General features: G+C 40.0%; 1 protein-coding gene across 2 annotated transcripts in view; it reads left to right on the top strand.

The window, feature by feature from the left end:
• The window catches only part of LOC138764544 (zinc finger protein 420-like), a 28,833-nt gene extending 3,633 nt beyond the window's left edge, over positions 1 to 25,200 (top strand). The window contains exons 2-4 of one of the 2 annotated variants that reach the window (XM_069940633.1): positions 11,170 to 11,280; positions 18,664 to 18,824; positions 19,820 to 25,200. In XM_069940633.1, the coding sequence (XP_069796734.1) occupies positions 20,061 to 21,380 (1,320 nt within the window). In that variant the 5' untranslated portion in view covers positions 11,170 to 11,280; positions 18,664 to 18,824; positions 19,820 to 20,060 and the 3' untranslated portion in view covers positions 21,381 to 25,200. The remainder of the gene's footprint in view (positions 1 to 11,169; positions 11,281 to 18,663; positions 18,825 to 19,819) is intronic. The other variant, XM_069940634.1, reaches the window with a different exon arrangement.
• The last annotated feature ends 208 nt before the right edge of the window (positions 25,201 to 25,408 follow it).

Below are 25,408 nucleotides of genomic sequence, written 5' to 3'. Positions count from 1 at the left end.
GCCCTTCTGATTTTATGTTCACCACCATAATGATGATGCAATAATTCTTTTGCCCTTTTGAAATCTTGTGTGGTCCCTTTCTCTATCTTGAATCTGTGTTACTTTACAAAGAACACATACTTGTGCGTTGCCAATTTTGCAAACCACACATGGTATTTTGTGTTTGTAATAACATTTCTGGACTTTGAAGAATGAGATGCAAACTCTCTGACTGCTTGGATATTACAATATATGACATCATAGTCACTATGGTAACACTACAAGCAATAATTTTCCTTAAAGGGATAGGCACAAAATTGACAAAAGATTCAAAAACACAAGGTTTTAACCTTTACAGTGGTGTTGCAGAGGTGGTTCACTGTTGATTCTAGAGATGAGGGGGTTAGCCTATGAGGCGAGATTGCTGGGATTGAGAAGAATGAGAGGGGATCTTCTAGAAACATATAAAATTATGAAAGGCATAGATAAGATTGAGGTGGGTAAACTATTTCTTGTACAGACTAGAACTGGGGGACATCCCCTCAATATTCAGGGTAGTAGATTTTGGTTGGAGATGAGGAGGAACTGATTTTCCCAGAGGTTGGTTAATCGATGGAATTCTCTGCCTATTGAAGCAGTGAAGATGACCTCAGTAAATATATTTAAGACAAGGTTGGATCGATGTTTACATGCAGTAAAGGTCCTAAAGTCTGGACCGCTCGGGGATCAGGTCAGTTCAGATTTTCCGGATTCTTGGGCAATACATATAAATCTCAAATTTAAGGAGAATAAAGAGATAAATTTAATAGTTTATTAATGAAACAGTTTTCATATAAAATACGAAGTACAAAAAAAATAATTATTTTGTCTTGAATTTCCACAACTTCTGCATGGACACTTGTTGTCTCTGTGGTGCTTATGCATTCACGCACACAAAAGCCGAGTGTTTTTCAAGAAGTCCAGATTCTCTTTTTTTAAAACTTTATTTAAAATTTTCAAAGTATATACGAAACAATACATAAAGTAAAAGTCAAAATAATCTGCAACTAAATCCAACCCCACCCCACATCTTCAGCACACCCCACAAGGGGAGCCAGAAAAAAAAAAATCAAGTCCAAAAAAAAACTAACTAATATGTTAAGATACTACTAAACCAATGCATTTCAAATAAGGCGACCACATTTGAACAAAAAGATTATATTTCTTATGCAAACTATATTATTTTTTCCATATAAATACAGGATCTCAATTCATTATGCCAACGAGCCATATTCACTTCTACATCATCCTTCCAAGAAATCGCCACACACTTACCAATGCTAAATGAACAAAAGCTATCTGAAACTTACCCAACCCCAGAACATTCAAAAAAACAGTATAACCCAATAAAAAAATTCAGATTATTGAAAATTTGATCTTAAACAATTTTTGAATAAATTCTCTAATTTTTTTCCCAAAATGGTTGAACCTTATCACTGAATATAAGAATGTTCCTAAACATTAGTTAGGAAGGCTAAGTCCTTGGGTATTAATTTGGAGATAGTCAAATGGATTCAATAGTGGCTGGAAGGAAGGTGCCAGAGAGTAGTAGTAGATAATTGTTTGTCATGATGGAGGCCGGTGACAAGCAGTGTATCTCAGGGTTCGGTATTAGGACCGTTGCTGTTTGTCATATATAAATGATCTGGAGGATGGGGCGGTAAATTGGATTAGTAAATATGCAGATGATACTAAAATAGGGGGAACTGTGGATGATGAAGAGGGTTTTCAAAGATTGCAGAGGGATTTAAACTGCTTAGAGGAGTGGGCAGAAAGAATGCAGATGGAGTTTAATGCTGATAAGTGTGAGGTGCTTCATTTTGGAAAGAATATTCAAAGCAAGACATATGTGGTAAATGGGAGGGCATTGAAGAATCCAGTGGAGCAGGAAGATCTAGGAATAACTTAGTATGCTTGCCTATATAAATCAGTGCATAGAATATAGAAGTTGGGAAGTAATGATGAAACTGTACAAGGCATTGGTGAGGCCAAATTTAGAGTACTGTGCAGCTCTGGTCACCGATTTATAGGAAGGATATTAACAAGATAGAGAGAGTGCAGAGAAGATTTACAAAAATGTTGCCTGGATTTCAGCATCTGGAATACAAGGAGAGATTGAGCAAATTAGGTCTTTATTCCTTGGAACGTAGAAGGCTGAGAGGGGATTTGATAGAGGTGTTTATGATAATGAGAGGGATAGAGTGAGTTGATGTGAAAAGGCTTTTCCCATTGAGAGTAGGAGAGATGGATACAAGAGGTCATGGGTTGAGAGTAATATGAGGGGGAACTTCTTAACTCAGAGAGTGGTTACTGTGTGGAATGGGATTCCGGGAAAGGTGGTGGAGGCAGGGTCAATTTTGACATTTACAAAAGAGTTGGATGAGTATATGGATGGGAGGGGGATGGAGGGATATGGGCAGAGGGCTGGTAGGTGGGATTAGAGAAGGGTACTTGCATCAGTGTGGACTAGAAGGGCCAAATTGGTCTGTTTCCATGCTGTAATTGTTATATGGTTATACAATATCCACATCTAAAACACATCTCTGAATCACAAAATCCATACTTCTTCAATTTATTAGGGGTAATATTCAAATTATCTTCCAATTTCCAGGTTGACATAATACATTTTTTTGCTACGGCGAGAGCTATCTTAACAAATCTTTTTTGTGCATCCTCCAAATCAATTCCAAATTCTTTGTTTTTTATGTTACTTAGGAGGAAGATCTCTGGATTCTTTGGTATATTGTTTTCTGTTATTTTATTTAATATCTGATTTAGATCTTCCCAAAATTTTTTTACTTTCTCACATGTCCAGATTGCATGAATTGTTGTTCCCATTTCTTTTTTACATCGAAAACATCTATCAGATACTGTTGGGTCCCATTTATTTAACTTTTGAGGTGTAATGTATAGCCTGTGTATCCAGTTATATTGTATCATACGTAACCTCGTATTTATTGTATTTCTCATCGTTCCGGAGCATAACTTCTCCCATGTTTCCTTTTTTATCTTTATATTTAAATCTTGTTCCCATTTTTGTTTAGTTTTACCATTTGTTTCCTCATTCTCCTTTTCTTGCAGTTTAATATACATATTTGTTATAAATCTTTTGATTATCATTGTATCTGTAATCACATATTCAAGGTTACTTGCCTCTGGCAAACTCAAACTGCTTCCTAATTTATCCTTCAAGTAGGATCTCAATTGGTAATATGCCAGCGCTGTATCTTGAGTTATATTGTACTTATCTTTCATTTGTTCAAAGGATAAGAATCTATTTTCTATTCTTTTAATCCCTTTTTTTTCCCATTCTCTAAAGGAAAGGTTATCTATTGTAAAAGGGAGTAACTTGTTTTGCGTCAATATTAGTTTTGGTAATTGATAATTTGTTTTATTTCTTTCTACATGAATCTTCTTCCAAATATTGAGGAGATGATGTAATACTGGAGAACTTCTATGTTGTATCAATTTTTCATCCCATTTATATAATATGTGTTCAGGTATCTTTTCCCCTGTTTTATCTAATTCTAATCTCGTCCAATCTGGCTTTTCCCTTGTTTGATAAAAATCTGATAGGTATCTTAATTGTGCGGCTCTATAATAATTTTTAAAGTTTGGCAGTTGTAAACCTCCTTGTTTATACCATTCTGTTAATTTATCTAGTGCTATCCTCGGTTTCCCCCCTCTCCATAAAAATTTCCTTATTATTTTCTTTAACTCCTTGAAGAATTTCTCTGTCAGTTGTATTGGCAATGCCTGAAATAAGTATAATATCCTTGGAAAAATTTTCATTTTAATACAGTTTATCCTTCCTATTAGTGTTAGTGGTAAATCTTTCCAATGCTCTAAATCGTCCTGTAATTTTTTCATTAGTGGATAATAATTGAGTTTATATAAGTTGGCCGAGATTTTTGTTTATTTGTACACCTAGGTATCTTATTGCTTGCATTTGCCATCTAAATGGTGATTCCTTCTTAAATTTTGAGAAATCCGCATTATTCATGGGCATTGCTTCACTTTTATTTACGTTTATCTTGTAACCCGACACTTCTCCATATTCCTTCAATTTCTTATATAATTCTTTTATTGATAGTTCTGGTTCTGTTAAGTACACTATAACATCATCCGCAAATAAACTGATTTTATATTCCTTGTCTTTTATTTTTATTCCTTTTATATTATTATCTATTCTTATCAATTCTGCTAGTGGTTCTATAGCTAACGCAAACAATAAAGGTGATAGTGGGCATCCCTGCCGTGTTGACCTGCTTAAGTTAAATTGCTTTGATACATGTCCATTTACTGTCACTTTCGCTAACGGTCCCTTATATAATGCTTTAATCCAATTAATATACTTCTCCAGTAAACTGAATTTTTGCAATACTTTGAACAAATAATTCCATTCTACTCTGTCAAAGGCCTTCTCTGCGTCTAAAGCAACTGCTACTGTAGGTGCTTTATTTCCTTCTACTGCATGAATTAAGTTAATAAATTTACAAATATTGTCTGTTGTGCGTCTTTTTTTGATAAATCCAGTTTGGTCTAAATTTACCATTTTCGGTACATGCTCTGCTAATCTGTTTGCTAATAGTTTAGCTATTACCTTATAATCTGTGTTAAGTAAAGATATTGGTCTATATGACGCTGGTGAGAGTGGATCTTTCCCTTGCTTTAGTATTACTGTAATTATTGCTGTTTTACATGAATCTGGTAAGCTTTGTGTTTCATCAATCTGGTTGATTACTTCCAGGAGGGGCGGAATTAATAAGTCTTTAAATGTTTTGTAGAATTCTATTGGGAATCCATCCTCTCCTGGTGTCTTATTATTTGGTAATTTTTTTATTATCTCTTGTATTTCTACTATTCCAAATGGCTCTGTTAATTTATTTTGTTCCTCTATTTGTAGTTTTGGTAGTTCAATTTTAGTCAGAAATTCATCTATTTTCCCTTCTTTCCCTTCGTTTTCAGTTCGGTATAATTGTTCATAGAATTCTCTAAAGTTTTCCTTAATTTCTTTTGGATTATATGTAATTTGTTTGTCTTTTTTCCTTGATGCCAATACCATTTTCTTAGCTTGTTCTGTCTTAAGCTGCCATGCTAGGATTTTGTGTGTTTTTTTCACCTAGTTCATAATATTTCTGTTTTGTCTTCATTATATTCTTCTCTACCTTATATGTTTGTAGTGTTTCATATTTTATTTTTTTTATCCGCCAATTCTCTTCTTTTAGTTGTATCTTCCTTCATTGCTAATTCTTTTTCTATATTTACTATTTCCCTTTCCAACTGTTCTGTTTCCTGATTATAGTCCTTCTTCATCTTGGTTACATAACTTATTATTTGCCCTCTAATAAATGCTTTCATTGCGTCCCATAGTATAAACTTATCTTCCAGTGATTCCGTATTTATTTCAAAATACATTTTTATTTGTTTTTCAATAAATTCTCTAAAATCCTGTCTTTTAAGTAACATGGGGTTTAATCTCCATCTATACATTCTTGGAGGGATGTCCTCTAGCTTTACTGTCAATATTAAGGGTGAATGGTCTGATAGTATTCTAGCTTTATATTCTGTTTTTCTTACTCTATCTTGCATATTAGCTGATAACAAAAATAGGTCTATTCTTGAGTATGTTTTATGTCTAGCCGAGTAATATGAATATTCCTTTTCTTTTGGGTGTTGTTTCCTCCATATATCCAAAAGTTGCATTTCTTCCATTGATTTAATTATAAATTAGGTTACTTTGTTCTTTCTGTTAATTTTTTTCCCAGTTGAATCCAAATTTAGGTTGAAATCCCCTCCTATTAATATGTTCCCTTGCGTATCTGCTACCTTCAAAAAGATACCTTGCATAAACTTTTGATCTTCTTCGTTAGGTGAATATACATTGAGTAGATTCCAAAACTCCGAGTATATCTGACATTTTATCATTACATATCTCCCTGCTGGATCTATTATTTCCTCTTCTATTTTAAAGGCACATTTTTACTAATTAATATAGCTACTCCTCTTGCTTTTGAATTATACGATGCTGCTGTTACGTGTCCTACCCAATCTCTCTTTAATTTCTTGTGCTCCAATTCAGTGAAGTGTGTTTCTTGCACAAATGCTATATCAATTTTTTCTTTTTTCAGTAAATTTAGCAGTTTCTTCCTTTTAATTTGGTTATGTATTCCATTAATATTTAAAGTCATATAGTTCATCGTAGCCATTTTATACTTTGTTTATCTTCCCTTTCCGTTTCTCCATCATTACCTTTCCTCCTTCTCCATTTCTGTTTTCTTATTTTAAACCCTTTATAAGACAACATTCCTAAAACATCAAACATTTTCCTTATTCTCCTATTTAAAACTTCTTTAGCCCCAATCTCCCCTTCCACTCCTGAGTTGTCCGTTATCCCTTGTCGGACAACCACATCTCCCCTCTCCATTTGGATTTGCGAATTCACTCGCAAGCGTCAGCTGATTTTGCAGTGACCGCAACTCCTCCCCACCCAGCGCCCCCCCAGAAAAGATTTCACTTTTCATATGTAACAAAGGTCACTCTTTTAGTTCCCTCCTTATTCCCTCTATTCCATTTCCTTCCCTTATTAATTCTTGTCTATACTATCTATATTTTCCTCTAAATACGGATACATTCATGTATGCACATTATACATATACACACATATACCTCTTTACCTATATACATATAAATCGTGGTCATTTTTACTCTTATTACATGTCTTCATCTCTCTGGTTGTTTTGTACTTGCTCTGCAAATTTCCTTACTTCCTCTGGATCCGAGAATTGTTTTTTTTTTCCCATAAGATCGTTTTCGATGTATTGAACTCCTTTCTCTTCTTCAGGAGTTCAAAACTTATGTGTCTTTTTAGTTCTCAGTCTTTTGTACTCTCATTACACATCTTCATCCCTCAGTCTATTTTGTAATTGTTCTGCAAATTTTCGTGCCTCCTCTGGATCCGAGAATAGTCCGTTCTGCTGTCCTGGAACAAATACCTTCAATACCGCTGGATGCTTTAGTATAAATTTATACCCTTTCTTCCATAAAATCGCCTTTGCTGTATTGAACTCCTTTCTCTTCTTCAGGAGATAAAAACTTATATCTGGATAAATGAAGATTTTTTGCCCTTTGTACTCCAGTGGCTTGTTGCCCTCTCTTACTTTTTCCATTGTCTTCTCCAGTACCTTTTCTCTTGTAGTATATCTTAGGAATTTTACTAAAATAGATCTTGGTTTTTGTTGTGGTTGTGGTTTAAAGGCCAATGCTCTATGTGCCCTTTCTATTTCCATTTCTTGCTGTAGTTCTGGACATCCTAGGATCCTGGGGATCCAATCTTTTATAAACTCTCTCATATTCTTGCCTTCTTCATCTTCTTTAAGGACCACTATCTTTATGTTATTTCTTCTGTTATAATTTTCCATTATATCTATTTTCTGAGCTAACAGTTCTTGTGTCTCTATAATTTTTTTATTAGATTCCTCTAATTTCTTTTTTAAGTCCTCTACCTCCATTTCGACTGCTGCTTCCCGCTCTTCCATCTTGTCCATTTTCTTTCCCATTTCTGTTAAGGTCATATCTATTTCATTCATTTTCTCTTCTGTGTTGTTTATTCTTCTTCTTAAATCATTAAATTCCTGCGCTTGCCATTCTTTAAATGACTCCATGTATTCTTTAATAAGAGAAAGTATATCCTTTATCTTGCCTTTCGCTTCTTCTTCTATTTCACTGTACTCTTCCTCTTCCTCTTCTTCTTCCTCTGGGTTGGCCATCTGTTGTTTCTTTGTTGCCCTTTTCTTCTCTTCTTTCTTGTTTTCGTTGTCTTCTGTGTTCTCCTCTTGCTGCAGGTTCTGCAGCTGTCATTGCCGGCTGTGGAGATCGACTCCCCAGCTGGTCACCCCTCCCGTCGGTGTTTTTTTTCATGCGCAGTTGCTCACTTTTACTCGGCTCAGCGAGCCATTTTTGTAGTCCAATTTCTACCGACCTGAGGGAGCGGGTTTCTCTCTCCACCGCGGGCCTCTTCGAACAGGTAAGGCCTTCTCCTTCTTCTTCCGTTGTCTTCTCTTCCTCTCTTCTTACCGTTGATTTCGATTTTTCTTTTTTCGTCGCCATCTTCTTTCCACCTTTATACTCACTTTTCTTTAATTTTTATTTCTGTGCCTTTGTGTTTTCCTTTGTTTTTTCCGACTTTTCTGGAGAGGACTGGAGTTCACCGTCCGGCCACTCCCCTCCGAAAAATATTCATCTTAATACAATTTACTCGACCTATTAATGATAGCGGTAAATCTTTCCATTTAATCAAATCTGCCTTAATCTTTTTCATTAAAGGTACATAAATTTAATTTATATAATGATTGAATTTTTACATCAATCATTATCCCTAAATATTTAACTTTATCAGTCCATCGCAATTTAGTAATTTTCCTACATTGATTATAATCTCCATCTGAAATAGGCAATATTTCACTTTTGTCCCAATTTACTTTATAACCAGACAATACACTATATTGTTCCAAACATTTTTGCAAGTTTTTAAAGATAGTCAAATCTTTAAAGATTTTAAAGATTGTTCCGGATATGTTAAATATATCAAAATATATCAAAACATTATCAGCAAAAAAAATTAATCTTATATTCATCATCTAATATCTTTATGCCTCTAATATTCTCATTCTGTCTTATCGCTTAAGCTAACAGTTCTATGACCAATGCAAATAGAGCTGGTGACAATGGACAACCTTGATGTGTCAAACGTGATAATTTAAATAATGAAGAGGTTTAACCATTTGTCACCAGCCTCGCAACTGGATTCTCATATAATGCCTTAAACCAACCAATAAAATGTGATCCAAATTTAAACTTATCCAATACTTTAATTAAAAAATTCCATTCAACTCGGTCAAATGCTTTTTCCGCATCCAGTTGGGTTGCTGACTTAATGCATTGATCAATGAAATCATTCTAAGAATATTGTCAGAAGCATACCTGTTCTTAATAAAACTTGCCTGATCTACATGTTCTAATTGAGACAAATATTTAGGAAGTCTGTTTGCCAATATTTTCGCTATTATTTTATAATCCATATTCAATAAAGAAGCCACATTCAATGGATCTCTATCTTTTTCTGGTATTACTGTTATTATTGCACTTGAACATGATTCCGATAAAGCTTGTTCCTGTGTTACCGGTTGAAGAACATCCATAAATGGAGGAGACAAATCTTCGTAAAATACTTTATAAAATTCAGCAGAAAATCCATCCCCACCATTTGGCATCTGTTGTATAACATCCTTTATCTCAAAATCTGTAAATGGAGAGTCTAATTTTTTCACGTCATCCTCCCCTAATACTGGCAAATTTGAACCAGACAAAAAAAGATTCAATAGAATCATCATCTCAAACTCCCTCAGAAGTATATAATTTCTGATAAAATGATAAAAATTGATCATTAATTTCCTGAGGTTTATAAGTAACTGTTGAGTTCTTTCTCACAAATTAATAGTTCTCAAACTTGTTCTGTTTTCAATTGCCAGGCTAGAACTTTATGAACTGTATCACTTAATTCATAGTAACGCTGTTTAGATCTTTGAATCAAACGCTCATATTGGTACATTTGTAATGTATTATAACGTAATTTTAATTTAGTTAAAGCTGCCTTATTATCTTCCATGCAATTCTTCTGAAATTCCTTTTCCAACTCAGTTATCTGTTTCTCTAACGTCGGACTTTCTACCAAAAATTTCTTCTTATCTTTTGATGAATAAGTAATAATTTGACCTTGTAAGTAAGCCTTTAGGTTTTTTCAATAACAATGCATTAAATCTTCAACGAAAGGTTGATTGCATAACCTCAGATCCAACACAAGAAATAAGTAACAATGAATGATCCGACAGAATTCTACTCTTATATTCAGCCTGAGTAATATGAGCTTGCAAATGTGCTAATACCAAAAATAAATCTATCCTAGAAAATGAATCATGCTGAGAAGAATAAAATGAAAAACCTTTTTCAGTAGGATTTAACCTTCTCCAAATCTCTACTAGATTCAAATCATCTGCCTTCGATTTTTTTAAAGTTTTCAGAAGTTTATCAATAGCGGATCCAATACACAATTAAAATCACCCCCAATTAAAATGTTTTCCTTAGCTTGACTCTATTAGAAAAATTTCAGACATAAATTACTCGCATACACATTTAACAATGTCCATGATTCCGCAAATCATTAAAATTCGACCAGCTGTTTCCAAGAAAGATTCAAGTTCAAATGGTATTTTATTATGAATCAAAATCACCACTCCTTGTGCTTTTGAATTGAAAGAAGATAAAATTACATGACCGACCCACCCAATCTCTCTTCAATTTTTAATGTTCTTTTTTGGTTAAATGTGTTTCCTGCAAAAAAGCTACGTCCATTTTCATCTTTTTATGCTTAATCAATTTATTTAAACCCTGAACATTAAAGTCGCAAAATTCAAACTAGACATTTTATTTTAACAAAAAAAACTTTACAAATCACAAAAAAACAATAGAATAAGGCTCCCCTTGCACAATAATAAAAATAAACTAAACTAATAAACTGCAAACAAGAACCCTGTAATGGAGGATTTAGACCAGCTTATGCAAGAAGGGATGCAGTTGCATCAGAAGACATAATCTAAATTCCACCATGGGGCCCAGGATGCAGTTGAATAGGAAGACATAATCCAATTTACACCATGAGGCCCAGGATGCATATGAATTAGTAGACACATCAAAATTCCACCATGAGGCCCAGAGATCCAGTTTTCTTTTGTTGGTCGCAGACTGTCAGGAGATCTTGAAGATAATTAAATCATTTGTTTAAAGAGATAAGCTATGAAGTAAACAACTTTTGGGTAATATAAGATATGGTCCCACTGATGAAGTTTGAGACTCTCCGAGAGGTGGCAAGATCTCTCAGCTAACGTCCTGGTCGAGGAAGGTAGAGAAGCTGCTACCGGCACCCCGACAACCTACTACAAGTGTGCAGTCATTGCCTCGCTTCGGCAGTTGGGACCAGTCCAGGCATTGATAAGTGTAGTTGGGAAGGGCTAGCATATTGTAGTTTGAAATCAGCTTTTGAATTTGTAATAAACATTTGTATAAACTGTGTGTGTGTCTATTTTCTTTCGGTAGCTCAAACACTGTGACCAATCTAAAGCGAAGAAAATGAGAGGTACAAATTTACCCAGGACAATTGGCGTAGTCGGCAGGATTGGTCTCAAGATGTTTCGCCAAAAGAAAGAGGTGAGCCCTGAGCAGTTCTTGATTCCGGGATGGACTTCCAAAGACGATGTGTTTGGCATGTTGGCCAATACCCTGTCTTTGTTGGGAACACCCCTTAGTTGGGATGAGAAGTCCATCAAGTGCGCCTCTGGGAGAGCGGGTGGCCACTCTCCTTCGAGAAAGTAAATTTCCTGTTAAAAAGGGGATGCTGATGGATGGTTTTTGGCTGCTGGCCACAGCCTTACGCCACTCCGTTCAGCGTGAAGCAGAATCAGTTCAGCGAGAAGTAGAATCTCAGTATAAGAGAGAGCAACAAGAGGAGGAGCTAGAAGCCCTGCGACAACGCTGTTCCATGATGATCGAGATTGTTCGCACCAGTCAGGACCGAGCCGAAGAATGGGAGGATAAGCAAGTCCAAACGATCTGCCGTAATATTGAACTCCGGCAGCAGCTCTGTGCAGATAAAGAATGGCATGGAGTAGAACCCGATCCACATCGTAGTCGTGCCATAAGGAATGGTGACGATCCTGATGTAATTGATGAATGGGATGGGAATATCTGGAATGATGACCATGGTAATAATGCAGATACTCCTCAGCATGTGTCTAACATACTGCCCTCTCCACCTGCTGTTCACACCCACCCCATACGGCAGCAGACTTCTCAAACAGACAGAAGGGGGGATGATGTAAGGGTAGAGATTGAAGGGATAGATACCCCGATCCCCCAAGCGGACCCAGGGGATAATACCCGAACCCCTGCTTATGCTCTATGACCTACCCCCTCTACGGGATGGCCTAGGCCTCGTCCTGTCCACTGGGCAAAGGACCCTGTGGGCCAAAGTGGGAGCAGAGGTCTAGAGCAGTCATTAATATGTGACTTCTCTATAAAAGAGCTGGCTGCCATCAGAGATCGATTTAGGCAAAACGCGGGAGAAACTCTGGTGGCCTGGCTCCTGTGTGTTTGGGAGCAAGGAGGGGGTAATGTATATTTAACCCCTGAGGAATTGTTGGGATTAGGAACATTGACTACTGATATCCGGGTCACTGCTGAGCTGCGGGTTAGAGGAAGAGGTGGATTACTTACTTGCTACTCGAGGGGATGCCCTGCTACGAGTATACCCATCACCAGTAGATTTGGATTTACATTTACAGAACAATTGGGGCACTCCAGAGGAGGATATAGCAGTAATTCGTCAACAGACCCTGGCCTCTGCCTTGTATGCAGGGCATTTGAGGCTGTGGGTACATGGGGGGAGCCCTGATGAAGAGATATTCACGGCCGGAATGCATACCAGATTGGTTCGTTCCGCCCAACCCACTGTACGGGGACTGATTCTGTCCGTAACGAGTCCGATAATTGGGCACCCTGTGTCTGAGGCGTTGCACGCCTTATCTGGGCTTCAAGAATTAGAGTTGGGAGGTAAAATCAACTGACGTACAGCCCAGGTTAAATCAGACAAGCAGGATGAAAAGAGAGGGTCTGCTGCTAATAACAGACCGACAAGAAAGGACCTTTTTCTAACCTTGTTAAAGTTAGGCGTACCTAAAAGTGATATTGATGGGAAATCTACTACAGTCCTTTATGCCCTTTATAAGAGAAAAGTAGGGGAACATCATCCCCAGCTGCTGAGTCCTCCTGGCCCAGCTGTGCCTTCTCCTCCCACTGCTGCTCCTATTGAGCCAGCTTCTCTTGCTCCAGTTACCCTTGATGAGATACAACAATTGGTTAAAAAGGCTCTCATGGATAATAGTGGCATGTGGGCCTGGAAGCCCCCGAACCCTACTAAAGCATGAGGGTGTGGGCAGGGCCCCCGTGTCTACTCTATTGAGACACGGCGGATACACGGGGACCTGCGGCCCTATATACTGTTAACAATCCATTGGGGTGGGGGTAATGACCGCCAATATTTTGCCTTGGTCAACACCAGTGCGGAGCACTCAGTGATTCCTGGTAATCCCGACCTCTGGACTGGACCGACATTTTGAATAGAGGGGATGGGAGGAGCAATCACCCTGGCGAAGGAAATAAAAGTCCACGCCACGGTGGGTGATGGCCCCCTATATGGTTACATGCCCTGGTGGCTGCCACTGACGAATGTATCCTGGGTATTAATATGTTGGCCAGTACGGCCCTTAATACTAGCCAAGGGGGATTTGCATTTGGAATTCGGACTATTACTAAGAGACTAGTGGTGGGTCGGGCTAAGTGGGATCCTGTGATGGACCCTCTCCCCCTGCCCGAAACCAGTATGCATTCCACAATATTGCTTCCCTAGGGGCAAGAAGAGAGATGGCTCCTGGAGAATGACAGTTGATTATTGTTTCTTGATCAAACATGCCCCACCACTTGCTTCGGCAGGTCCGGACATTGTTACCCTTATTGAAAACATTGCTACTGGGAACTCAGGAACATGGTATGCTGTCATTTATCTCGCTAACGCCTTCTTAAGTATTCTTATAGCTGAGGTCTCACAGGATCAGTTCAGCTTTACCTGGAAGGGGTGTCAGTATACCTTCACCTGCCTCCCTCAGGGCTATGTACACTCTCCCACTATTTGCCACAGCCTAATTGCCCGTGATTTGGAGACGGTCTCAGAATCGCCTTCCCTCTCAATTCACCATTATATTGATGATGTGATGATCCAAGGGGCCATGGAAGAGATGGTACAGAAAGCAGAACAAGAGGACGCCTGGTTTACTGATGATAGCAGCCGGAGGGTGCAAGGAAAGCAGAAGTGGAAGGCGGTGGCTTACCATCCCAGGTCAGGAACTCACTTATTGGAGGAGGGGGATGGTGGCTCCAGTCAGTATGCTGAGTTGAAGGTGGTCACTTTACCACTAGACCCCCATGATCACCCTCTTCGCTTGTTTACTGATTCCTGGGCTGTGGCTAATGAACTATTGGTATGGATGCCTGATTGGCAAAAGAATGACTGGCTGGTACATGACCACCCAGTATGGGGCAAACAGTTGTGGCAGCTGTTGTGGGATGCTTCCCATCATCGTGAGATAACTGTATATCATGTTGACGCCCATACCAATACGACAACGAACATGCCACAACATAATGCAGTGGCAGATCAGCTTGCCTCTATCAGCCGCACCGATACTGTCCCCCTGGCTCGATGGGCACACGAACAGAGTGGCCATTTGGGGGAGAAGGGATCAGCTATGTGGGCCCATGCACATGCCTTACCCGTCCATCAGGTCGTGCATACGTGCCCAGCATGCCGGCTTGAGATGTCCCACACCGTTCCTCCTGGTCCGCATGGCCGAATAAGATGGGGAGCTCTCTCAGCTGCGGTCGGGCAAATTGATTACATAGGCCCTATGCCAGACTGTATGGGTAAACGTTACGTCCTAGTAATGGTTGACACCTTTTCAGGCCTGGGTTTTGCTTTTCCCACCAAGACGGCTGACCAAGCTAGCACTATTCAAGGACTAAATCATTTAATTTCTCGTTATGATGTACCAGAGGAAATTCAGTTTGGTAATGGCTCGCACTTCTCCGGAAATAATGGCTCGCACTTCTCCGGGAAGGCAATCTGTGATTGGGCAGCTGACAACAGTATTTTATGGGTCCACCATATTTCCTTATTACCCGCAGGGTTAGTTGAACGAAGGAACAAATTCGTTTGTTAACACCACTGGGGACCTTGAAGGGGTGGTGTCATGTGCTGCAGCAGGCAGTCGACAATTTGAATCATCACCCTTTGAAGGGAGGTACACCTTTCCACCAACTTCTTCACGCTTCTGAACTACAGCCTATTCTGGAAGAAAAACAGTCATTGCCCCCCATTCCCGAGCCAGAGAATGCCGGACAAAAGGTATGGGTGGCACCAGCAGGTAGTGGCCCTCCTGTAAAAGGGGAAATAGTGACTCCTGCCCAGGGTAACACTCGGTGGGTAGCTATTGAGGGACAGGATGGTTTAGTTTGTTTAAATACTGAATGCTAACGGCATTGTGAGTGACATATGTCAGGCTTCTTTGTTCCAGGTCCACTGTCTTGCACTCCTGCTGATCTGGCTTAACAGCTGCTTTGATGCCAGCAATTGGATTTGTAATGTCGAGGACGTTCCGAGGGAGTTGCCCGTGGGGGACACGGCCCGATGTATATCTGATATTGTTAAGCATGTTTCAAAATCTGTTCGTGAGTTTCAGTATCTGGGTATTGTGGGCCACAATGATAGTTTGAGCCTTGATTGGAATCCTTTTTCATGGTTAGCTGGTACATTTGGGGGACTGGGCCACAATATTCTCCGTTGGTTGCTCACATTATTGCTTATTTTTGTGCTTATTATAGTTTTAGTTTCTCTTTTTCGCTCCTTCTGTACTCAAATGGTTGTTAGGTCTCGTAAGTGACAGGCTGCGACCAAGGGGTGGAATGTAATGGAGGATTTAGACCAGCTTATGCAAGAAGGGATGCAGTTGCATCAGAAAACATAATCTAAATTCCACCATGGGGCCCAGGGATGCAATTTTCTTTTGTTGGTCACAGACTGTCAGGAGACCTTGAAGATAATTAAATCATTTGTTTAAAGAGATAAGCTATGAAGTAAACAATTTTTGGGTAATATAAGGCATGGTTCTACTGCTGAAGTTTGAGGCTCTCCGAGAGGGCAAGATCTCTCAGCAAGAAGAAGAACTTCTAGAGTCCAGCTAACGTCCCAGTCGAGGGAGATGGAGAAGCTGCTACCGGCGCCCCAACAACCTACTACAAATGTGCAGTCGTTGCCTCACTTCGGCAGTTGGTTCCAGTCCAGGCATTGACAAGTATAGTTGGGAAGGGCTAGCATATTGTAGTTTGAAATCAGCTTTTGAATTTGTAATAAACATTTGTATAAATTGAACTGCTCTCGGTGTGTGTGTCTATTTTATTTTGGTAGCTCAAACACTGTGACCAATCTAAAATGAAGAAAATGAGAGGTACAAATTTACCCAGGACAATTGGCGTAGTCGACAGGATTGGTCTCAAGATGTTTCGCCGAAAGAAAGAGGTGAGCCCTGAGCAGTTCTTGATTCCAGGATGGACTTCCAAAGACAATGGGTTTGGCATGTTGGCCAATACCCTGTCTTTGTTGGGACCACCCCTTTGTTGGGATGAGAAGATAGATGCATCAAGTGCGCCTCTGGGAGAGTGGGTTGCCACTCTCCTTCGAGAAAGTAAATTTCCTGTTAAAAAGGGGATGCTGAGGGATGGTTTTTGGCTGCTGGCCACAGCCTTACGCCACTCCGTTCAGCGTGAAGCAGAATCAGTTCAGCGAGAAGTAGAATCTCAGCATAAGAGAGAGCAACAAGAGGAGGAGCTAGAAGCCCTGCGACAATGCTGTTCCATGATGATCGAGATTGTTCGCACCAGTCAGGACCGAGCCGAAGAATGGGAGGATAAGCAAGTCCAAACGATCTGCCGTAATATTAAACTCCGGCAGCAGCTCTGTGCAGATAAAGAAAGGCATGGAGTAGAACCCGATCCACATCGTATTCGTGCCATGATAAGGAATGGCGACGATCCTGATGTAATTGATGAATTGTCCTGGGTCAACTTGTACCTCTCTTTTTCTTCGTTTTAGATTGGTCACAGTGCTTGAGCTACCGAAAGAAAATAACACACACACCGAGAGCAGTTCAGTTTATACAAATTCAAAAGCTGATTTCAAACTACAATATGCTAGCCCTTCCCAACTATACTTATCAACGCCTGGACTGGTCCCAACTGCTGAAGCAAGGCAATGACTGCACACTTAGTAGGGTGTTAGGGCACTGACCGGTAGCAGCTTCTCCACCTCCCTCGACCGGGACGTTAGCTGGACTCTAGAATTTCTTCTTGCTGAGAGATCTTGCCACCTCTCAGAGAGTCTCAAACTTCAGCAGTGAGACCATGCCTTATATTACCCAAAAGTTGTTTACTTCATAGCTAATCTCTTTAAACAAATGATTTAATTATCTTCAAGTCTCTGACAGTCTGCAACCAACAAAAGAAAACTGCATCATCTATGGGCCTCATGGTGAAATTTTAGTGTCTACTAATTCATATGCATCCTGGGCCTCATGGTGTAAATTATGTCTTCCTATTCAAATGCATCCCTGGGTCCCATGGTGGAATTTAGATTATGTCTTCTGATGCAACTGCATCCGTTCTTGCATAAGCTGGTCTAAATCCTCCATTACAAACCCTATCAACAGAGTTACACAAATACAAGCAAAGCAGAACCCCAAAACTACAAACGAGTAGTAAATCCCCAATTAACTGGGTGTGGTAAAAAAGAACCCACTAGTGGCAGATGACTTCCAAAAGCTTCAGTGTCATCTAGACGGACTTTCCAACAATCATAAATCTGAATCATATTATATTTGCAATGATTTCAGTCCCAAAGTCATCAATATCAATCAGACTTTTTGACATTTTCCCTTTTCCATTCCCATTTCCATTCTTCTTATCAGACATCTTCCCTATCTGGCAAAGAATTAGCAAAAATTAAAGCATCATGGTCATTCTCAAAAAACTGAGATTGAAAATTACCATAAAAGATCTTCAATACCCCAGGATATCGAAAAGAAAGCATATCCCTTCCTCCACAACACCTCTTTTGCAGAATTGAATTCTTTATGTCTCTTAATAATCTCCTGACTCAAATCAAGATTTAAAAAAGACCCTATTACCTTGAACCATCAATGGAGATTGATGTCTGCGTGCATTTTGCACCGCAATTCGCAAAAGGATCTCCCTTTCTTGATACTTCAAACAATGAATCAAAACTGCTTGATGTGGTTGACCAGGATATGGTTTACTTCTCAATGCCCTATGTGCTCTATCCAACTCCAAACCATCCGGAAAAAATTCAGCACCTAGTACATCAGGGATCCATTGTTTAAAAAAATTTCACTGGATCCAAACCCTTCTGGAACCAATATCTTCTGGAACTCCGACTATTTTCACATAATTCCGCCAACTTTGATTTTCCAAAGAGTCAATCTTCTTCAATAATTCCCTCTTCTGAATTTCCCATCCTACGAACAAATCTTCCACTTTTTCTATTTTTTCTCTATTTCATTCCAGTTGTTATCTCCAATCTTGAAATGCCCCTTCAATTTTCTTAAAATTATCTTGAAGTGTATCCACCATTTTTAAATGTCTATTCACATCAACCTTAACAACAGACATATCTTTCTTCACAGACACCACCTCATCACAAATATTATTCATTTTCACTGTCATATTCATAAATCCTCGATCTATCTGTTAGCCATTTGCTGAGCAATGCTTTCAAGAATTGTAAAAACTGCATCAAAAGTAGGTTCTGTTATCCCTCCTTGAGGTCTCCTTTCTTTAACTTCAGCTGTTGAATAGTGGTAGAGGCTCGACGGTCCTATTTCTTATCTTCTCCTGCTTCTCTCTCCACAGACACTGCCTGAGTGACTGAAGATTTCCACCAGTTTCTGACTTTATATGGGGTTTACAGCATCTGCAGTGTTTTCTTTCCATCTGAAAATTGGAGCCTGAGCTCAAGGCCTGAACTGAAGTGGGGTCGGTGTCTTCTCTTCCTGCCTGTTGGGCAGTGAACAGTGAGTTTCTGTCAGAATCAGGTTTATTGTTATGAGCATGTGTCACGAAATTTGTTGTTATATGGAGTAGTATTGTGCATTCAAGGTATAAAATTCCTATAAATTAGGGTTCCGTAAATATAATATTAGAACCGTAGAACATTCAGCACAGAAAATAGGGTGTTTGGCCCATCTAATCTGTGATGAACTATAATCAGCCCAGTTTCACTGACCTATACCCAGTCCAAATTCCTCCATTCCACTCCCATCCATGCACATGTCCAAATTTTTCTTAAATATTAAAATATACCCACATTCATCACTTGAGCTGGTAGCTCGTTCCAAATTCCCCCTAATGTTCCTCCTAAACTTTTCTCTTTTTACCTCTAACCCATGTCCTCTGGTTTGTATCTCACCACAGCTCCATGGAAAAAGCATTCTTGCATTTATTCTCTCCAGATCTTTCATGGTTTTGTCTCCCTCTGTCAAATCTTTCCTCATTCTTCTACGCTCCAGGTAATAGTCCAAACCTGTTTAACTTTCCCCTGTAACTCCGTTCCTGAGATCCCAGCAACATCGATATTCCCAGATCCGTGTTTTCTATGACTTTCCTCAGTGCCCTACCATTTACCATATATGTCCTCACTTGGTTTATCATTTCAAAATGCAACATTTCACACTTGTCTGCATTAAATTCCATCTGCCATTTTTCCATCAAGTTCAGCTCGCCCTATAAGCTTGGAAAACCTTGATCACTCTCCACAACTCCATCATTCTTTATCATCTGCCAAGTTGATCCAATTTACCACATTATCATCCCTCTTCCCCCCTCCCCTCCCCTCTTCTCCCCTCTTCCCACTCCCTCTGTCCCCATTCCTCCCCTTCCCCATCCACCTCGCTTTTCTCTCCTTTTCCCCTTTCCTCTGATTTCTCTCCCCCCTTGTCACCTCTTCCCCCTCCCCCTCCCTCTCCCTCCCTCCCTTCACCTCCTCCCTCTCTTTTTTCCCCTCTCTCAGCCTCCCCTCTCTCCAAGAACAGAGCACAGCACCAGGTTCTGCAACGAGGGTTCCCATGGTTCCAGAGCTTGCAACGCCCAGCTTGAGGACGCTTCTCCCTGGGTCCTGGCCCTAGTCCCAGCCTTGGTGTTGATTTAACCCACTGCCTAGCTCTCCGGGAGCCTCCATCTGGCTGAGCAAGCGCCCTGGGGCAGGACTGCATTTATTTATCCCCGAGTCACATTCTCTCATCCCCACAGCGATGAACCCATTTCAGTGCCCCGTCTGTGGGAAAAACTTTAAAAAGTCGAATCAGTTAACGAGACACCAGCGGGTCCACACTGGAGAGAGGCCCTTCACCTGCCCTGAGTGCAAAAAGGGCTTCACCAAGTTTTCCATTCTTGAAATACACCGGCGGGTCCACACTGGGGAGAAGCCCTTCACTTGCCCCAAGTGTGGGAAGGGATTCGCCCAGTCCTCCACCCTGGTGACCCACCAGCGGGTCCACACTGGGGAGAAGCCCTTCACCTGCCATGAGTGCGGCAAGGGGTTTGCACAGATCACCAACCTGCTGACCCACCAACGGTTCCACACCGGGGAGAGGCCATTCTCCTGTCCCGAGTGTGAGAAGGCTTTCACCAGGTTGTCCAGCCTTGAAACACACCGGAGGGTCCACACTGGGGAGAGACCCTTCACGTGCCCCGAGTGTGGCAAGGGGTTCACCCAGATAACCAACCTGCTGACCCACCAGCGGGTCCACACTGGGGAAAAGCCGTTCATCTGCCCCGAGTGCAAGAAGGCTTTCACCACGTTATCCAGCCTTGAGATACACCGGAGGGTCCACACTGGGGAGAGGCCCTTCACCTGCCCAGAGTGCGGCAAGGGGTTCATCCAGATGTCCAGCCTGCGGATGCATCAGCGGGTCCATACTGGGGAAAAGCCATTCTCCTGCCCAGAGTGTGAGAAGACCTTCACCAACAGTTCCAACCTTGCGGTACACCAGCAGGTCCACACTGCTGAGAGGCCCTTCACCTGTCCCAAGTGCGGCAAAGGCTTCACCTTTTCTTCCACCCTGCAGAACCACCAGTGGGTCCACACTGGGGAAAAACCGTTCACCTGCCCCGAGTGCAGTAAGGGGTTCGCCAGGTCCTCTAACCTGCGGATTCACCAGCGCGTCCACACCGGGGAAAGGCCCTTTACCTGCCCTGAGTGCAGCAAGGGGTTCATCCAGATGTCCGGTCTGCGGATGCACCAGCGGGTCCACACTGGGGAGAAGCCTTTCGCCTGCCCCGAATGCAAGAAGGCCTTCACCAGGCTGTCCACCCTTGAGACACACCAACGTACGCACAAGGGGGAGATGCCCTTCACCTGCTTTGAATGCAGCGAGAGGTTCAGTGACTCCAGCAAGTTGAGGAGACACCAGCGGGTCCACACCGGCAAGAGGCCCTTCACCTGTCCCAAGTGTGGGAAGGACTTTATCCAGTCATATGAGCTGTTGGCCCACCAGCGGGTCCATTGCAGGAGAGGCTGTTCGTCTACCCAGAATGTGGAAAAGGCTTCATCCAGTACTCTAAGCTGCTGACCCACCAGCGGGTTCACTCAGGAAGAGGCCGTTCATTTTCCCCTAGTATAGGAAAGGCTTCACCCAGTCCTCCCAGATGCTGAACTAAAGCATCAAAAAATGGTGATAAAGCAATCACAGGAGATAACATGAGAAATAACCACATCGGTGAAAGAAGGTCAATGAGAGATTAATTGTCAAATTGAGAAGGTTTAACAAGTGATTTCAGCAATTGAAGAGCATTTGAAAACTGTGGAGGATGGTTTGGTCTGTTAATGACCATATAGATTAGGAATCTCCAAAATGGTTGTTATCAACTCCCAGGGGCAATGGGACCATCCAGGAGTCGATAAATGTAAGTAGGTCAATAATGCGGGAGGGACACTCCCCACAATGACAGAGCCCCCCTTCCCCCTCCCCAGTTTGGCAAGGTGGTGTTGGTGGGGGGGGTGGGGTGGGGGGGGAAGGAGGCTGACCTGCCAGGAACCGTCATGCTCTGCCGTTGCACTTCCCTCTCGACCTGCATGTGCCAGCCAGCCAGCACTTCGAGCATCACCATCACATTTCCCCCTCATCGTGTATGTGCCAGCTGGACACGCACAGCCTGTGGACCCTGGGATGCTGCATTTAACAAGTGCCCTTTCTGCCCATTAATTTGTCCTCTATCTCAGGCTGCAGCATTTACACATCCAAATGGAGGACAAATTAATATCTGGCTCGAGGTGGCCTAAAACTCAATGTCTGGTCACCCTATTCAGCCCCCTCTAGCCATCCAGCCCACCTGTTCAACCCTCTTTCCCACCCCCCAGTCCAACACCAGCATTCCTTCCTTGCTTGGGACCATATAGTCTCCAAAGAGGTCGGAAGTCTCAAAAGTTTGGCCTTCTTGCTAGAAACTCGATGTGAAGTAATGTCAGCCTCCAATTCCAAGTTGGCCTGGAAGATGTTTGATTTGGAGAGTAGGAGCGGATGCCACAATACTCAGATCCTGGGCTGAAAGGAAGATGCTGAAAAAGGCGATTAACTGACTTCTTCTCAAATCTATTCATGGAAGTGTTTGGAAGAGAGATTTTTGCTGCTAAGCCCAAGCTCGACAGAGCATGTCGGTCTCTGGTTCCCAAGGCAACCTCGGAACATCGATTACATTCAGTAATTCTTCATTTTCAATATTACCAAGAAAAAGATCGTGTTATTCGTGAAACTCATCCGATCAGAAATTTTAATGATTAGGGTCAACAAATGAGATCTGTGGAAAATTTATGCCATGAAGTTGTGGAGATGTGGAAAGATTACAGAGAGGTTATGACTAAGCTGTACAAGAAAGGATTTAGACCTGCTTTGTTGTATCCAGTTCATCTGTGGATCACCTTGGAAAACGGCCACAAGAATTTTTTTAATTCAGTGGATGAAGCTTGCAAAGTTTTGGTTGGTTCTGTTCAAACAGCAAGCTTAATATGAACAAATAGTCTGTGTCTGAAGTTTGTTCTATCTTGAAGGGGGGTCTTTTTTCGAGTGGGGGAAGTCTGACCATTTGTTTCTTGTGTCAATTGATTTAATAATGATGTGGTTTTTATTTTCATTAGGCTTGTTTAGTTTATCATTGATATTAAACATTTAATAGATTGTATTAATCTTATTAACGTGGACAGTATTTACCTATGTTACTTCTTCATTTATTAACTCCGTAAGTGATATAATGTATGCAGTTTATTATTAGATGGTGGGAAAGTAGGTGTGTCCAGTTAGTTTATTCTAGGAACATGGGAAAATGTGGTCAGCATTGAAATAATGGATGTTTAATGACTCATTTAAGCAAGGAAATCTTCCAACATCTTTTAATGAAGCTTGTATTTCTCTTATTCTGTTAATGTGTTTCTTATTGGCCTATTTCTTTCGATATATGAAGATTTTTGTCAAAAAAATCAAAAAAACCCATAGACTGAAGAATATTTTATCATTAATAATTCTGAGGATCAATCCAGTTTTATTAAAAATTGTTAATTGAATGCTTCATATTTACTCCGGCCCTTGGATGTGTCCTTTCTTTAGATGCAGAGAAGGCTTTTGATCGGGTGGAATGGGGTTATCTATTTGCCATTTTGGACCATGTTTTATTAAATGGATTAAATTATTATATTTATGTCCTACTACCTCAATTATTTTTGAGATTTATTTATTTGTTCCAAGGAGTTAACAAGGTTTCACAAGGTTTAGGGAAAACTTTATATTATGTAAATATGAGCACCAAATTTTCTAAAAAACATCATATTTATTCCTTAAATTATATGTAACTATCAATTCCTTCATGCCATCTTTCCAAACCTGTGAATCCAATTTCCACATCACTGCCATACATTTTCTTGCAACTGCAAATGCAATTTTCATTCTTTTTGATACAAGTTCAATGTCAATCTTGGTCTTATTGCTGAAATATTACCCAATAAAAACAATATTGGATTCAGTGCCTCAATTCTTGCTAATTTGCAGGAGTCAAAACCATTTAATCTTCAACGGGGCACTAGTCAAGGATGTCCTATAAGTCTATTACTTTTTGACTTGGTATTAGAACCTTTAGCAATTGCTCTTCGTGAAAGTAGAGATTTTACAGGGCATCATAGGTACGGTATTGAACACAAGGTTTCTGTATATGCAGGTGATCATTTGCTTTTTGTATCTAATCTTGATGTTTCTTTACCAAGCAAATTAGCTTTGCTTTCTCATATTAGTCTGTTTCCTGGGTACAAGGTGATTCTTCATAAAAGTTAACTTTCACCTTTAAATAGTTCTATACCAAGTTGGTCCAAATTTTCTTTTAAGATTCTGAGGGATCAATTTACCTATCTCGGTATTATAATTACTAGGAGTTATAAACATCTTTTCTAAGGAAAATGTTTCTACTTTATTTAATCAGGTGAAATTACTGCTATCGAGATGGTCACCTTGATCTATTTCCATCTATTTCATTCTATTAAAATGAACATTTTAACATGAAACATGAATGTTTGTAACTTTTCCAATCTTTACCAATTTTGATTCCCAAATCCTTTTTTGACTCACTTGATTCACTCATATCTTCCTACATATTGCAAATAAAATGCCCTCATTTAAGTAAAGCACATCTTCAAAATGCTAAAAGGAATGGTGGATTGGCGTTTCCTAAGTTTAGATTTTATTATTGGGCTTCAATATACAGAATTTGCTTCTTTTGTTACCTTTTAATAATCTAATTGGCCGCCTTTCATAGATAGAAAAACTTCTTTGTTGTTAATTCTTGGGTCTTTTTTTATCCTCTTTATATAAACTAATTGATTATCTGATGATCAGAGATAGTTTCAGAAAATGGGCACAACTTTTTTGGATTACAGAGTTTTTCTCTTCCCAGCCCTTTTTCAACCTTCTTTGTCAGATACTGTCTTTAATGACGGGCACAGATTGGGTATTAAAAGTTTTAAAGATCTTTTTATTTGAAACAATTTTGCTTTGGTGGTAAAAATTTAACTTGCCAAACACTCATTTTTACAAGTTAGACATTTTGTCCAATCTCAGATCCCTGACTTTCCGTGAATCCCCAAGGTAAATTCATAAATCTCTTATTTATAATGATTTGCTTGATTTAAGAATAGCCTCGTTAAAGTCAAGAATGATTGGGTCAGCTTGTAAGATTTTCTCTTCTAAATTGGTCAACACAATATATAATTGTCCTGTTCAATTGGGTATAATGTAAACATCAACAAAATATTTTAAAAAGGAAGAAAAAAAGGTTTATACTATTTAGGATGTGAATAATGGATCTGATTTACAATTTGTGTCTGTTAGTGATGTACAGAATATTTTATTTAGTTTATGTAATTGTTCATATGATCTTATTGAATTGTACCCTTTTTGTTTGTATGTTCTTTATTAAAATCATTAAAAATATTATAAAAAGAAAGAACATCACTCACTCAAATACCAGGAGGGACTGTAGTCTTGTGGTTATTGAGGCAACATATCAAAATGGGTCTTGGTTTTGTTGTCACTTCACAATTTGTTTTCAGGTTCAAGTTTGT

Source organism: Narcine bancroftii, chromosome 5 (assembly GCF_036971445.1).
Source record: "Narcine bancroftii isolate sNarBan1 chromosome 5, sNarBan1.hap1, whole genome shotgun sequence".
Lineage (NCBI taxonomy): Eukaryota > Metazoa > Chordata > Chondrichthyes > Torpediniformes > Narcinidae > Narcine > Narcine bancroftii.
Note: the sequence above shows the minus strand (reverse complement) of the source record. Positions and strands in the feature narration are given on the sequence as shown.